The following is a 15,354-nucleotide window of genomic DNA, read 5'->3' as shown; positions in this document are numbered from 1 at the left end:
CACACTGACACAGCCTGGGAAGGCTCCCTGCGAGGTGAGTACAAGAAAAATGAAACCTACCTGAGCAGGGGATCAAAACACAGGACTGCAGTCAGACCCTACAGCTTGTGACAGCAGGCACTGCCTTTCTGTAGCAGATAAAAAGTTTTCTGAAGCCACCAGCACACCCCTGAGCTGGCTCTGCCTGGGGGCTCCCGACGTCTCCCTGGCAGCAGGGATTTCACTCTCATCACAGACACACTTACAGGTACTCTGCCCTTCTGCTATTGCCCTTCCCAGTCCTTCTCCTGCCACATCTCCTGCGAGGTGTGTGGTGGGAAGGACAGGGCACACACAGCTGGCTCCCTGCCAGCCAGGGACTCCCTGACACAAGCAGAACAACTCTGCCCTCCCCCACGGCAGGGAAATTGCATCAGATCTCCAGTTTCTTTTTTGCCCCATTAATGGCAGAAAGGGAGCTGAGCCAAAATCAGAGAGGGCTGTCCTGTGACTGTGTGTTTGTCATACGTTTCCTTGTTTCAAGTTTTCTCCAATGACTAATGGCCACTTTAAGAGCTCCAAACAAAAGTAAGCTATTCTAAGATGGAAATTGCTGGACATAGTGAGAAACATTAAGTATTTCTTTTTATGGGGACATAGGAAATAAAAAAGAAAAAAACCCTCAACGTTTATACACTTAAACTTCTCCAAAAAAGGGAGGGGAAAGAATGTAAAGCATTACAAACCTAATTTTGTGAAAAAAGTATTCAGTGATCTGCTGCCAAGATAAGTGCCTCTTTGCTTTAACTAATTAGCACTATTACAGGGTTCAGTAGTGACATTTCAGCAGTAATTGATCCTCTGATGCAATTTTTGTGTATTTCAAACTAGCCAATACATCCAGACAAGAAGGCTGTGCAAGGATGGAGGCTGGCAGTCAGCACAGAGGTGCCAGTCACTCATGAGCATGACCTCGGATCCTGGGATGCTAAACAGATGCTGCCAGGAGGAGCCACTAGGACTCAGTATTCTAGAAAATCAGACCCCTAATCTCTCCACTTTTAGCATGTTCTACTGGCAGGTAGCACAGTTAATTTAAATTCAGGTATTGGCCGTCCTGAACTAGTGTTTATATATAGTCACAAGGGGAATCTGAACTTCTGGCTTGCTCTGAAATTAGGATTTCATTTCAAATGTTGTGCTGACTTGGTGGGGAGGGAATTTGGCATCATATTTTCAGATTATTTCACACTACATACAGGGTAACATAGTTACTATATATTTCTTTTTCTTCTAAACCCTAATGTGAAAGGTTTTAATGTCAAGCAGCATGAAGGCCAGAACAATCTAAAAGTCAACATAGCTCCCACAGTATGAGTTCAACCACAACAGACATCCCATCTGTATTTCTTGGTATACCTTAATAACAATCAATAATACATTAAAGTTTGCACCAAACAGTATGAAAAAAGGACACTACAAAGAGTCAATTGCAGTTATGCCTCAGCCCTGCAGTCCATATGCAGAAACAGCATCTTCTATTTTGCATTAGTAAATAAATATCTGGGGTAGATATTTGCAGAGAGGTGATTAATTAGCCATTTCTGTTCTTCAGGCTTAGCAAATACCTAAGTGCCTACAGACATTTACACCTCAAGCCACTAGGTATAGCAACACATGTGGGAAAGCAATGAGAGGCAGGCAATGTGAAGAGACAGGAAATGTGACATGGGCACAAGGAGATGCTTCTTTCTCTCACTCCACTCTCCTAATATTTGGGAGACTTTAGTTACTCCATGGGTTAATTCAGAGCTGGAGTTTTTTTCCACTCAGCTGGCTATGCAGAAGCAGCCTAACCATGAAATGTACCAGAGGGGCAAAAAACTAAAATGACAGAGGCAGAAAACAAGCCACATGAACTACCAGGGCATTTAACAGAACAAAAATTACCTCCGTGTCTTCTAACTGCAAACTAGGACTGATCCTGCAGAAGTCATAAATGAACTCATGACAGTCAAGACCAGCCAAAGAACTGTGAGAAATGCCAGATACTTTTAAAGTTAGCTGAGCATGCAGAAGAAACTCAGTATGGATGGATAAATCCAAGAAAATGCGTATTAGAAGGAATACTTTGAACCAATCAAACACTTAACTGGTGTCTGAGTTAAATGTAGCCACTCCAGGACACTTCAGCATCAGTTTGAAGGGGGGGCGTGGGAAGAAGCATGTAATGAAAGGCAACATATTTCCAGCACAGACTGCAATAGGATTTGTTTAAAGCAGATTATATTTTTGGATGCACCAGGCATGGGACAGTAAAATCATACAGTTCCACTGAGAACAGCATGTTCAGTTCTGAAATATCTGTGTATCTCCAGAAAAATTTAATACTGGTAAAAGGAGTTCAAAGATCAGTGATGGGATTAGCAGAGATGTGGAAGAACTTCCACTAAAAGCAAGACTGGATGGATTGAAATTTTTTGTGTAAATAAAAGAGAGGCATGATAAAAAGACCATAAAGTAATCATAAAGATTGTTGTGAAGTTATAAAAATTATGTAAAAGATCATAAAGCAAGTAAGAACACATGATTTTTTTCATTCTATTACCAGATGAATAAAAACAAATAAAACTTAAAAATAATAACAGAAAATTTTAAAAGCCAAAAAAAAAAACCTGTATGCAGGTTAAATTAACCAGTGGAACTCTTTCCCACTGCATGTGATTGAGCCAGAAGTTCACTTTATAAACTGATTTGATGTTTGTATACCTATAAGACTACCCAAAGGCAACTTTTGGGGGGAAAAAAAATGTACTTGGATTTGTGTGATGTTAATTCATTACAAAGTACAGAGGACACATGAAAAGAACAAGCATTTTCCTCTATAAGCAACATTATTCTACATTTGCCCATGGAATCTTCCTTTTTTTTTTTTTTTTTTTTTTTTTTTTTTTTTTTTTTTGGTCTGCTTTGCTCTCAGAAGCAATTGTTGTTAGGCAGTCTGTAGCAAAGAGATTAGATAAGGTGGACTAATGGTATAATTTGCTGTGATAGGACAGTGATTGCATACTTGGCCTATTAATGTGTTGTTGCTTTTAAAATAACATTCTCTTCTGTTATGGACAGCCACTTCAAGAAATGTACTTAACTAACTTTATTTGCAATAGAGTATTTTTCATTAGGACAGGTTGGAAAGATATCTCATGATTAAGTGACTCAGAAAGAGCTCCAAAGTAAAAAAAGAAATATTCTCTACACCCAGACCAAATCCTGATAATTTCAGCCCTAAATGTGTGTTTAAGAAAATTATAAGTAACTGGGAGAAGGAAATTAGAAGAAAAATGGAAATCCAACCTTGACTGCAGCAGATGCTGACATATACAGACCTTCGTACAGCTCTGTAGAAGATGACAGGAGCAGCCTGGGGTATGTATGGACACACAGAGTTTTAAATCCTGTCTATGCTCCTGGGAAGGGCACACTTTTATAAGCACTCCCACCTGCCCTTTTTTTACTGTCCACTGCACCCCCTGTGCAATAAAACCAGCCTCCAACAATCATGACTTCCCTTCTAACACTACTGTGGGATAAGTGTCTCTCTTGTGAGCATGAACAACTTCAGCCTCCACCTCTAACTCTTCCCAATACTCCAATTCATCCTTCCCAACTACAGACACTATTAAGTCCATGTAAAAATAAATATATGCAGACAGAAAGACAGACCTATGTGAAGAACTTGTTATGCTTAATTATAACTCTATGAGGACCATTTAGACTGTCAGATGTACTAAAGGCCAACCTCTCAATCACCTGTGCTCAGTTAGAGACACACTGGGGTTTTTTTTCCCCAAAGCCATGCTCTGTTTCCCAGTACAGACAGTATTGACCTTACCTTCTAAATCTATTAGGACAAACAACTACTAGATGTAAAGGAAAGACATTTGTTTAGTTCATGTTGTGGACACATGAGGCATAAAACCTTTGTATCTGGAGAGCACAAAAGCTGAGTGAATTGGGATACAGGCTCTCTATAGCATGAGATATCAGAGTCTCCTTTTTTTGATTACCAGCTCAACTCTTCCTTATCATAAAAATTGTTACTTACACAGAACTCTTCAAAACCAGCATAGCTCTTGTATTTTGTGTGCCCCAAAATGCTTTGGGCAAACCTTATCATCTGTTTGATGATTTTGAGGTAGCTGAGGCCACAGAATTTGAGCTTCTCAGTGAAAAACTCATGAAATATAAGAAAATAAATATCCTAGCAAGACTTCTTGGATCCAACCCCCTACATGTAACATATTGAGTCAGAGATGATCCCACAAACCTATTTTCATTTTTTGAAAAATAAAAAAAGACAACACAAAAAGGCAAAAAAAATTTCAAAGTGACTACGGATTGTCTGAGTAAGGATTTGCTCTTCCTCAAAAATACCTGTAAGCAGTCCTAATGACTAGCTACAAAGATTTTCATTCATTGAGTTCTATAAGTCACAGAAATTCAAGTGTTGTGAAGATATTGTTGAAGCCTGACACACTACAAAACACACCAGTGGAGACAGGAACAGAGAGACAGAGCACACTGACAGCATATCCAATTCATCGTGACCTATGAGACTACCTTAGTAAATCAAAAAGTGACAAAGGATATCCACAGCCTAGATACAACACCTATTACTGAGATGCATCTGCAACAGGGTTAGACCCAGGGGACTATCAATACATCAGTGCTCTCAAATCTGCCCAGACTAGGTCAGAAATTTGGTAAAATTAGTCCTAAACTATTTTCTGTGGCCTGTGATCTTTTTCATCTGAGACCTGACTTCAGAAGATCCTGTCCTGACGTATCCCAGGATTCCAGCTTCCTCCTGGGTCAAGATTTTGAGTCACAGAAGCTCCTGAACAAATAAGGACATAAGGTTTTCAGAAACACTTGCAGTTTGGACTCATTTTTTTCCAGCCACTTTATTCTTCCTAATTTCCAGCCATTCATTAGCTGCTTACATATTTGCAAATGCCAAAGGGCGTTTCCAAAATAGTAACATCTAGATACTAAAACTGTCTCATTTCAGTAGTAAAGCAAGCTTTTTTCCATGCTCTCATCACTAGCACACAAACAAGATGCTCCTTAGACTTTGTTTCATTGTTTTCATTGTAAAAATATCAAGTTTCTGGTCATTCACAAAGTGTTTATTCAATTAGAGAATGTTAGTAGTTTTTTCCTCAATTTATTTCTCATAGAGCAAGTTTTTGTCTAGGTTACATAGAAAACAGGAAAATTGTTGTCTGAATGGTATGAAGCTATGTCAGGGGAAGTTCAGCTTGGAAGGGAAAGATTCTTTACTGAAAGAGTGGTTGGCCACTGGCACAGGTTTCTCAGGGAAGTGGTCACAGCACCAATCCTGTCAGAGTTCAAGGAGCATCTGGATGACAGTCATATCGTTTAGTTTTAGGTGTCTTGCCAGGAGAGGAAGTTTGATTCAATGATCCTAATGAGTCTCTTCCAACACCAGATTCTGATTCTATCATTCTGTGAATAAGAAGTGCCTTTCCTACTCCTTTACTATAAGGACCCAGAGTTTTGAATTTAGGATAAGGATAACATCAATTATAGCAATTACGACACTTGAACCTAAGCAACATCTTAGGATTATCCATGGAAATCATCTTTCTTTTTAATAAAGTTCTTTAGAGACAATTGACCTCCCCCCCCCAAGAAGAGCTACAGGTCCAAACACAAGCTTAGGATGCCAATGGAACACTTCTATATGTGCTAAAAAACTAAAATCAAGAGATGCAGACCTTTGGAATTGCCCGATAAAGTTCTGGAAAGAAGAGTTTTCACTGCTGGCCTTTGTTTTAAAGGGGTCATCTTGAACTTTCTCTAAGAGTAATCTAGTTTTCTGTTAAAGGTTGGGGTACAAACAATCCCAGAGCAGCAGATTCTGTGCCATCTTTATGGGTAAAGGTGGCTCTATGGTTCTTTCCCTCAGGAGCAGTGCAAGGAAGTAGTGCATGTTCTTGATTTTTGAGAGTTTACAAGGGAGAACAGGGACTACAAATGAATAGCCTCTTTGGGCAGAACCCTGAATACTGCCCTAATGTGCTAGGCTTCCTGCACACAATCCAGCAATAAACCAGTAGTTATACAGTCATGTATTTTACACATGTGAATCATGTGAGCAGCATGGTTTGATTAATACTGTAAGATAACAACTTTAAATGGAAAATTTTTATTAGGCAACCCTGCTGGTCAAACATCCACTCTTGAAATGAGGCTAGTATGTTACTATCCATAGCTCCCATTAGCAGTATGTTTCCTATTCATGCCTATAACCAAGGAGTATTGCTCATACCCCTCGTACATGATAAACCCATTTTTTTTTTCTGTTATTGTAACTGCTACTGCAGTAGGATGCCCAAGGCATGGGAATCTGCACACTTCATCATTCAAAGACTACCTTTGCTCAATTTTTGTTTTCTTCAATACCCCCTGCCTTTAAAAGCTAAGGATTATTTTAATGCCTTCCTTCCCACTGGTAGAGTAGAACACACAGTTTCCCCTGAGGCTATGGTGCACAATATGCTGTGGATCTGTCTGCTGCAGTACTGAAGGGCTAGCATGTTCTGCTGCAGACCAAGGGGGTAATTTCTATGACATCCTGTTCATGGCTGCCCACAAAGCAAAGGTCTGGAAGTTCTTAGCAAAGCTTCACTTCTTTAATATATCAGCATGAGGTTGTATGAGCATCAGCCTGCACTATCAGCCTGTATTAAGTACACCAGTCTAACAGGCAGATCATCAGGTCCAAAAATTATTGCAAGCCACCACTTGTAATTTATGTTTTATCAACATAAATCCTCTACTCCTATTTAACATAATTAATTCCTGTTTCCTGTTGTACTGTATCATATTTTACCAACAAACATACGCATGGAAGTTTAGCCAAGAAACTACATCTCCTGCATTGTGCCTGATCCTTGCTGAAACCAACAGAAATTGCATTTCTTCATATTTCACACCAGCATCTCCACTATCCTTTCTTATCCTTTTCTGCTTCAGTAGTGCCCCAAAGGAGAAAGAAAAGAAGAAACGCAGAAAATTAATTTATCTGTCCAGCAATATAGACATATATAGAGCCAATACAGTCTCAAAACCTATGTATCAAAAAGCTCAAATCTGTCCTGTACATTTGAGGCCCATAAGATTTTACTCCCACTAATTCTCCCATAAAATCACAATTCTGGCATTTTGGTGGATGGACCAACAAATGCATAGACCAAGGGAAAGTTTCTTCTAAATGACTTAGCAAAAACAATAGCAAAGCTAAATTACATGTATCCATGTCAAAATATAACTTTCCTGTCATGTGTCACTCTTTTTACTTTTTTTTACTGCTCATTTTTAAATATGTGGAAGAGAGCATAGAGGAAAATCTCACCTGGGAGAGTCTGGCAAACTAATTACAACTTTAGAAAAGACACCTGTAGTGAGTTGCATAATATCAGCTAAAATCTCCTATGGGTAACAAGAAAATCTATGTTGCAAGGCTGGGAGGGAGTGGCTGCTAAATCCATAGCTGCAATATATTAATGCACACATACATATGCACTCACATTGACATAATACTCTTACATACACTATACACTGCATCTCTGCTTTGAATCTCAGTCAGAAATAATTACGTATTTCTCTTAATGTCAGAATGAAAGAACTCCAGGCACAAGAAATAGCTGTTATACAGCCATTTTGTGTGTTGAGCATACTGAATAAATGAGGCTGATGCTCTTTCTGCTGCTTTGACTCTCCTTGCTCACTTTTCCTGCTCTCCAAGAGGACCTACTCACTCGGGCTCCCCTGGGAGGGCTGCACACTGCAAGTAGTCTGGTACAGCCTCCTTTCCAAGAGCAGCCTCGCACCCCCTTAGCCAGGACAGCACACAGACTGGGATTCTGGACAGCATTTCAATGGAAGAACATGAAGATTCTTTAAACTATGATTTGAGAACATCTCTCTCTTTCAGCAGTGTACCATAAGCTGAATACAAAATGGGCTATTTTTTAACAAGGACCATTATGTAAGAGACAGCCAGACATCTGAATATCAAATAAATGTAAATAAAATATAATGTGAAAACACTTTCTCTACTGTTTTATTATCAAAAAAAAAGGGTAGTTTTGAAATTGCTATTTTACCAGCCAACATTTTTTTTTCTTAGCTGGGGAGTTTTTGGATTTTTAATAAATATTCTTATCTATAGTGTACAAGTACATGTAGTAGGCACATACATTATTTGTACTGCACAATGTATGCATAGCTGTGACTAGACATTGTGTTCTTTGAACACTGGTTTCTCTTTATACATGTAAGCACAACAACATAATCTGAATTACAGTAACTGAAACTTGCAGTGGAAATTAAATTTCATAAAACATTTAAAACCATAAGTGAACATAAATCTCAAAGGACTTTAAAAATTGAAATACCTTCTATCCTTTATATGAGGCTTGTGTTGAGGAACAAATTAGAATAACTTTTGTTTATCACTGAAAACAGTTTTATTCTAAACAACCAAAAAGAATAACATCAAGCAAAGCTTGGTTTAGCTCCTCAGGTGTGCAGACATATTCCAATTTCCTTTCCTCAATGATTTTTATGCAAATCAATGCTGCACAATCTCCTGACCTCTTTTACCATCATATTGGGACAATGACAGTAAAATAATTGGATTGGCATATTTGTAGGATATTTCATTTTATATTAAAAAGTTAGTGCAGGACAATTGAAATGAAAAGAATGTCACTTTCTGTTAATTCCAAGCTGATCAAGTACCAACATTTCATGCCAAACAGACTAAAGCAAACAAAGTGATTTGGGCTGTTAGTCCATTTGTCCCCATGTGCATATACTTTCACATCCCCCTCAGTTGTTAATTCCTAACAACCATGCTTTCATCCAGAACAAGGATAATGAGAAAAAACCAAGCAGTGTTCCTTGGGGAACTGTTACACTAAAAGTTACCTAAGGACTAAATCCCACTTGTGCCTCCTGCACGTGATAAAGATGAGCAAAGCATTCAATATTCCTGGCTGATTGAAAATCCAAATATGCAAACAGCATTATGGAATCCAGACAGACTATTCTGCTTCGCTGATGACAGATGCAGAAAAAAAAGCTGGTCTGATTAATCTTTTGACTTTGAACCAGCAGAGAGGTGGACATCTCGCTTTAAAGAGCAATGCAGAGCCCCAGCTGAAAAGCAGGTGCTGCACAGTATTTGCCTTTCCTGCAGAGGATGCTAGCTAGCAGGACCAAGCAGCTGACCATGAAAATTCTTGGCCCTAAGTGACCCAAGAACAGATTATAAATCCATCCTATAAAATACAGCAAAAGCCCCATTTGTTCTTCCACCCTTTCCATATGTGATGTTATACATTTGTGATTCTCTCATTTTATTGGACTCTTTAGAAAGCTGTTTATGATCACTTGAGGACAAAACAAAGGCTCATTGTAAACTCTCTTTTAAATAAGCTGGAAGGTCAATATGAAACAAAGGGCACCACTTCATAACTGCTTACATGCAAACTATGCTTGTGTGTGTAATATTACAATGCATTTCAGCAAAGGGATAGAGTCCTAGCTAATTACAAAGCTAACATATAATAGCATTGCATTAGCAGCCCAAGAAATTCCTATTGAATTGCATACATCTGAAAATAGAAAGACATGGTTGTGCTGAAACTTAATTATCTTGGCAAAAACTGTGAGGGCTTGATTCTCAGAAGACATAAACACAAAGCTCTGCTTTACACTCCCAAGGATCTAATTCTTTGTTTATTCAGACAACCTACATCAGATAAAACTTACCATTTGGATTGACTGATTTGCCATCTTATTTATAGTATCTACAGCTAAGTAACACAATTACTGTGTGGTTTGTGAGCAAGGGAAAGAATACTTCTGACGTACAAATGCAAAGCCTGAAAGAGACAATCGGTGTGCTCTGCCAGATTAAAAAAGTTCAGGCTGTTGCATTCCACCCTAAGCAGAGAAGACAAGCCTTTTCCAAGGACAGGTCTGAGTGAAATGCTTTTTTATGGGTTCAAAGTAAAACATTATGGTAAAAAAATGAATACAGCTTTGTTTGTTTCTTCAGTCATCGTTAGCAATAGACATAAGGGTATTCTGGTTTTGAGCCCATATGGAAAGACCATCAACACTTTCTGCTTCTGGGTCCTTTGCCAAAATACCATATCCCACATGCCTTTTACCTTAAAACATAAAAGAAAAGGTGTTGTTCTGGTCAAATAAAGGAATAATTTTTACTAGCATACGTCTAATGTTAGAGCTGCCTAAATCCTGCCAAAGACATTACAACACCATCTGCAAAACAGATTTTCATTAAATTGATCAGTTTAAAGTTAAGCAGCTAGGCAGATGATGCTTTTGAGCTAACCTTTAACCTTTAACCTTCTTAAACTGAAATCAGGTCACTCCTTTTGGGTGATATCCTTGATGCTTGAGAACACGTGAGGTAAAGAGATATATCAAAACTTAAAAATCATAGCATAAATAGTGTTCTGGATCAATATTTTGTCAATAAAAGGAAGACCAAGGTAGTTCTCATACAGTCTGCTAACTGCTGCCTCCCACTTTCCCTGAGCTTCTAAATAGCTGCATACACAATGGAAACTGCAGTGAATACACAGTATAAAAGCAATTACTAAGTATTATCAGCTAATCAAATAATATTTTTGATAAACTGGCTTCAAATATTAATTTGTGATTAGAAATTGATCATGTCATTCAGTTACTTGGTTAAGTAAATTTTACTTTCAGACATTCCAGTTTACTTTTTAAAAATGCTGTCTTGTACTTATTTATTTATTAATAAAAGTATTTGGAAACTATTTTATGAGCACAGGACATGATATATGCAGTTCCCTGAAAGCTATTTGACTAAGCTACAAAATGGCTGCCTTAAGAGCAGTTCCAGCTATATGTATTTTACATCCACAGAGACAGATTACCGTCCTGCCTCAGCTTCCCAAATCTGCAGAAGCTGAATGCTTCCTCCTGCAGAATGGAAATGCACTCTGTTGCTATAGAAGCTTTCTCTGTTTACTTGTGGAGTCGCTGAATGCTTCTTGATGGATGCTGCCAAGAACTTGCAACTCTTCTGTGGTTTAATTTGCTAATATCAAGCTCCACAATTCCAAAAGTAAGTCTTTGGGAAATTCATTTAGGCCAAGCTGAGTTCATTTAGGGTGAGGCTGTCTTTGTTCTGGTTCTTTGCAGCCACATTACCAACACCATTTGAATACTGCACTTCTGTAAGGAACAACCAGGCCATTTCTTCTTTAAATAACTTAGAAAACAGCTAAAGGTTCCACTTTGCCACATTTAGAATCTAACTCTAAAAGTGACATTTCCGTACTGCCTAAAATTATACCGCTTCAGAAGAGAAGCTCTGATGTTCGTGGCTGCTTTAAAAGCTACGGCTATGAAAAGACATCCTTTTATTCCATCAATAGTTAAGCACAGGGAGAAAAATCAAGCTGTTACGGCAACATTTATAAGAAGAAAATTCACAAAACAATAACATTTAAACAAATATAAATGACTGAAGAAAAACTTTGAGGTACTTGACAAAGCAAAGGAACAAAGCCACAGATTCTTCTGTGCTTTCAGATGGTTTTAGTATTAAACTTTTTATTGCCTAACCATATTCACAGCACCTTAATTTTAAAAAAGAGGAGCTGCTTGAATATAAACACATGAATATTCGATATTGCTCCTAAGGCATATATCTATTATTCATACAAATTAATGTTCTTTTTTTTCCTTAGGTGCTCTAAAAGTTTATCTGATGGATCATGAGAAAAAAAGTTTACAACTCTCTTGGTGTCAACAGCTTCACCAAGACCTGACAAAACTATCAAGTCTGCTAGCAAATAACTTAGCAGATTTTCAAAACTGTATTTATTTACATCTTGAGGCCTGAATGTACACTTACAATTAAGAGCAGCATTTTCTGGGTGACATATAGAGGCATTACATTCTGTTATAGAGCACACACATCTAGAACATCTTGGTCATTTGGGACACATTGTAGCACTTCATGCCAACCCCAAATCTTAAAAAAACCCCACTAATACTACAACTGATATTTTCGATGTGACATCACTCTCCTTCAAATTAACCTTAAAATGAAATTATATGAAAATAGTGTATGTGTGTGTATATGATGTTTTCTGAGAGTCATTAAACCTAGAGGGGTTCAAATTTCCAAGATTCTCTAGGAAGTCATGAGGGACAGAAACTTTTTAAAAAGCTGAGACACTCACTAGCAATCCTAGGGACAAGTCCTTTAAAAATACATGCATCAGTAGAGTTGGAACCCTATGGCTAACAGCCAGACACTTTCAATTGTCCTACTTAGGCCATGAAGCCTAGAGGGTGTCCGGGAGTTTATGGATTCCATTTATTTCCACTGGGATGTCCTTAACTGATTCAAAGACTGAGCTCCAAAGGCTAGTGATGGTCCCTTGCTGTGCGTGATAGCTGCTACAAAGATGCTACTGAGCTGCTCCATCTAACAAACCAGGATCGGGCAAAGAAGCAGATCCAGCAGCAGGACATCTTCAGTGAAGAGGGACAAAAGCTAACACTCTCTCCCATAGCATCCCACATCAAATATTTTGTAGGACAGGTTGGAAACCCAAACATATTTGATGAAGGTTTCTCTAGGGGTCAGGTTGAGTGAGTGAAGAGAAAGTACTCTTTTGAGTAGATAGTTTGAGTACCTTGTGACTATAGTTTGTTGTTTTGTTTTTTTTTTTTTTTAAATAAGCAGCTGGCATCTTGTTTTCAACAATTTAAATTGAAATTTCAAATTCAGAAGCTTTGGCAGTAAAGCCATCTGAGAAAAGCCTTCTGTCTTCCCTTCTCCTACTCTACCGTTACTGTTTATGGCACCGTTTGCAGTAGCATTTCTTTGAATGGTGGCATTACAGAACAAATATTTGAAATAATGCAGGTTAACACTCTAAAAAACAGATGGGGACCAAAAATGGGGTTTTTTGTTTGGGGTTTTTTTTTTCTTTTTTTTACAAACCCTGACTTAGAGTGTGGCTGCATAATGTAAATGCAGGAATCAAGGAATGGCTTCACAGATGACAGGGAGCAGGAACCTCTAAAGGGTGTTTTGCTGCAGAGGCAGGCTATGTCACTAGACTCTCAGCTCTTTTCATACTTTTTGTAACAGGATTTCAGACAAAAAAAAAAAACCAGCAAAAAATAACACCCTCTAGATGTAAGCAAAAATGCAATTTGAATAAAATATATTATTAAATTAGCAGAGCAGCCAGCACCGTGGGACGGTATAATAGACCAAAACTTGTGTTACTGCCATTTTTGCTCACAGCAGATGCACCAAGGTTACAACTATCAGGTTATAAAATAAAAATCCCTGTTACTGCCTGTGCAGCATGTATTAGCTCAGACCAACCATTTGAACATGGCTGAACACCAGAAAAATGTTATTTCTTCCTGAAACTAGAGATCTACTGAGACTTTTCCATATTTGTTCTATATGTACAGGTCTTCAACATGATTAGAAAACCAGCATAGTTGCTGTAATCAGCAGATGACTCCTGATAGTTTAGTTATCACAGATTTCTAGTATAAATCAATAGATAACACTTGCAAAATGGATTTTCTAATCATATTTAGAGCTTGTTACAGTGACTAATGGTTTACAATATTTCCTGAATTTTTATATCTCCTAGACAAAAGAAGTTTTAATAAGTTACAAAGTTATTCATCTTGGAAATGAATGTGTTATATTTTGTACATGAACCAAGACAATCAAGCCAATCCAGTAAACACACTGCAGAAAATAAGTTACCCCATAATTAGGGTTTGGAAAAAGTCATGACAAGTTGTGTAATAAATGGTATTCATCACTCCCACATATTCATTATATCCACATAGTTTTTTCCAGTAAAGATAAAAATATAGTTGCCATTCTACTAACATATTTATCTACACCACACCCTTTCATGTTCGTGAAAAATCATTACTGGTTTGGAAAAAAAGGGCAGACAAAAGGATGACAGTGCTTACTTTTGAATATCCTTTGTAATAATGTGGCATATTGCATGTGCTTACTGAAAATTCAAATGTAAAATAACTTGGCTGTGATACATTATGGTTGCAAACAGACGCATATGCCAGAAAGCGAACTCCTTTCCCTATGCACGATATGGGAAAAACATCATTTTCCATAATATCTGTCAAGCTTCTGATCAAAATGTAATGGACAAAGTCTGAAAAGGTTATGAGAGATGTAAAACACCATTTATTATGAGAGAACTTCTTTAAAAAATTACTTATGGACCCAGTGTTTGCAGAAAGCGCCTCCTAAACGACCCCCAGGCGACTCAACAGGACCCATCTGGAGTACTCCTCCCTGACTAACCTGCAGTTTTTGTTTGACTATATGCACGTTCAATAAACATTTACTCTACTAATTCATCAAAGTCCTGATTGATGAGCCCTGAACAGGTTAATTCCCCAGCCTACTTGGTGCGGGCTGGAGTCGCTGTCACAGACTTACCTTGTAGAGTTTCAGGGCTGCCTCATGCCTGTGATTGGTAGTATGTAAGCGCAATTTATCCACGCTGTTGGTGTAATAGTCACAGGCGTTACATTTCAGGTGAACCGGGTTGCCAATGGCAATACACTTCAGCCTCCACTCATTAGTTTTGCCGCCTTCTTTAATGTGAGCCACCAGTTGATATTTCTGCATATGTTTGTCAGTCTTGCAGTGGAGCTGGAAGTTCGCTTTGAGCTGAGTGTTGTAGTTACAGAGCTTGCACTGGTAGATGTCTCCAATTACAGCCCTCCACTCCTCTTCGGGGAGTGAGCGCTCACTGCTCACATGCACACTTAGGGCCTCCAGGCTGTCAGAGGTGAATTTGTTGCAAACAGCACACTGGAAAAGCTTCAGCGCTGGGTCACTGATATAAGGTGACAGCTCTCCTGCAGTAAGGAGGGACAGGTCATCACCCATTAGCTGACCACTGGCAAGCCGGATTTCAGGCGGCAGCTCATTATTTACTACAGGAGAAAAAAAATTAAAAGGGAAAGTAGAGACCAGCAAGCATAGCACACACAAAGGAATCTGTAAAATAAAGCCTTGACAAGGAGTTTGCTTTCTCTAGAGCTTAAACTATAAAAAGCTGTAATAGGATTGAATCAGGATCAATTACAATCATCCCTTTCAGCTTCTAAATTCCCTCATCAGATAGCTTTAATTACTCCTACTGGGCATGATGTCATTCTGGAATTTGTATTTTCAAAGGCATGAAA

General features: G+C 38.3%; 1 protein-coding gene across 1 annotated transcript in view; it reads right to left on the bottom strand.

Annotated features, from left to right (window-relative positions):
- The window catches only part of ZFHX4 (zinc finger homeobox 4), a 149,919-nt gene that overhangs the window by 107,463 nt on the left and 27,102 nt on the right, over positions 1 to 15,354 (bottom strand). The window contains exon 3 of the mRNA XM_059862576.1: positions 14,600 to 15,102. Within this exon, the coding sequence (XP_059718559.1) occupies positions 14,600 to 15,102 (503 nt within the window). The remainder of the gene's footprint in view (positions 1 to 14,599; positions 15,103 to 15,354) is intronic.

This window comes from Haemorhous mexicanus, chromosome 1 (genome assembly GCF_027477595.1).
Source record: "Haemorhous mexicanus isolate bHaeMex1 chromosome 1, bHaeMex1.pri, whole genome shotgun sequence".
Taxonomy (NCBI): Eukaryota; Metazoa; Chordata; class Aves; order Passeriformes; family Fringillidae; genus Haemorhous; species Haemorhous mexicanus.
Note: the sequence above shows the minus strand (reverse complement) of the source record. Positions and strands in the feature narration are given on the sequence as shown.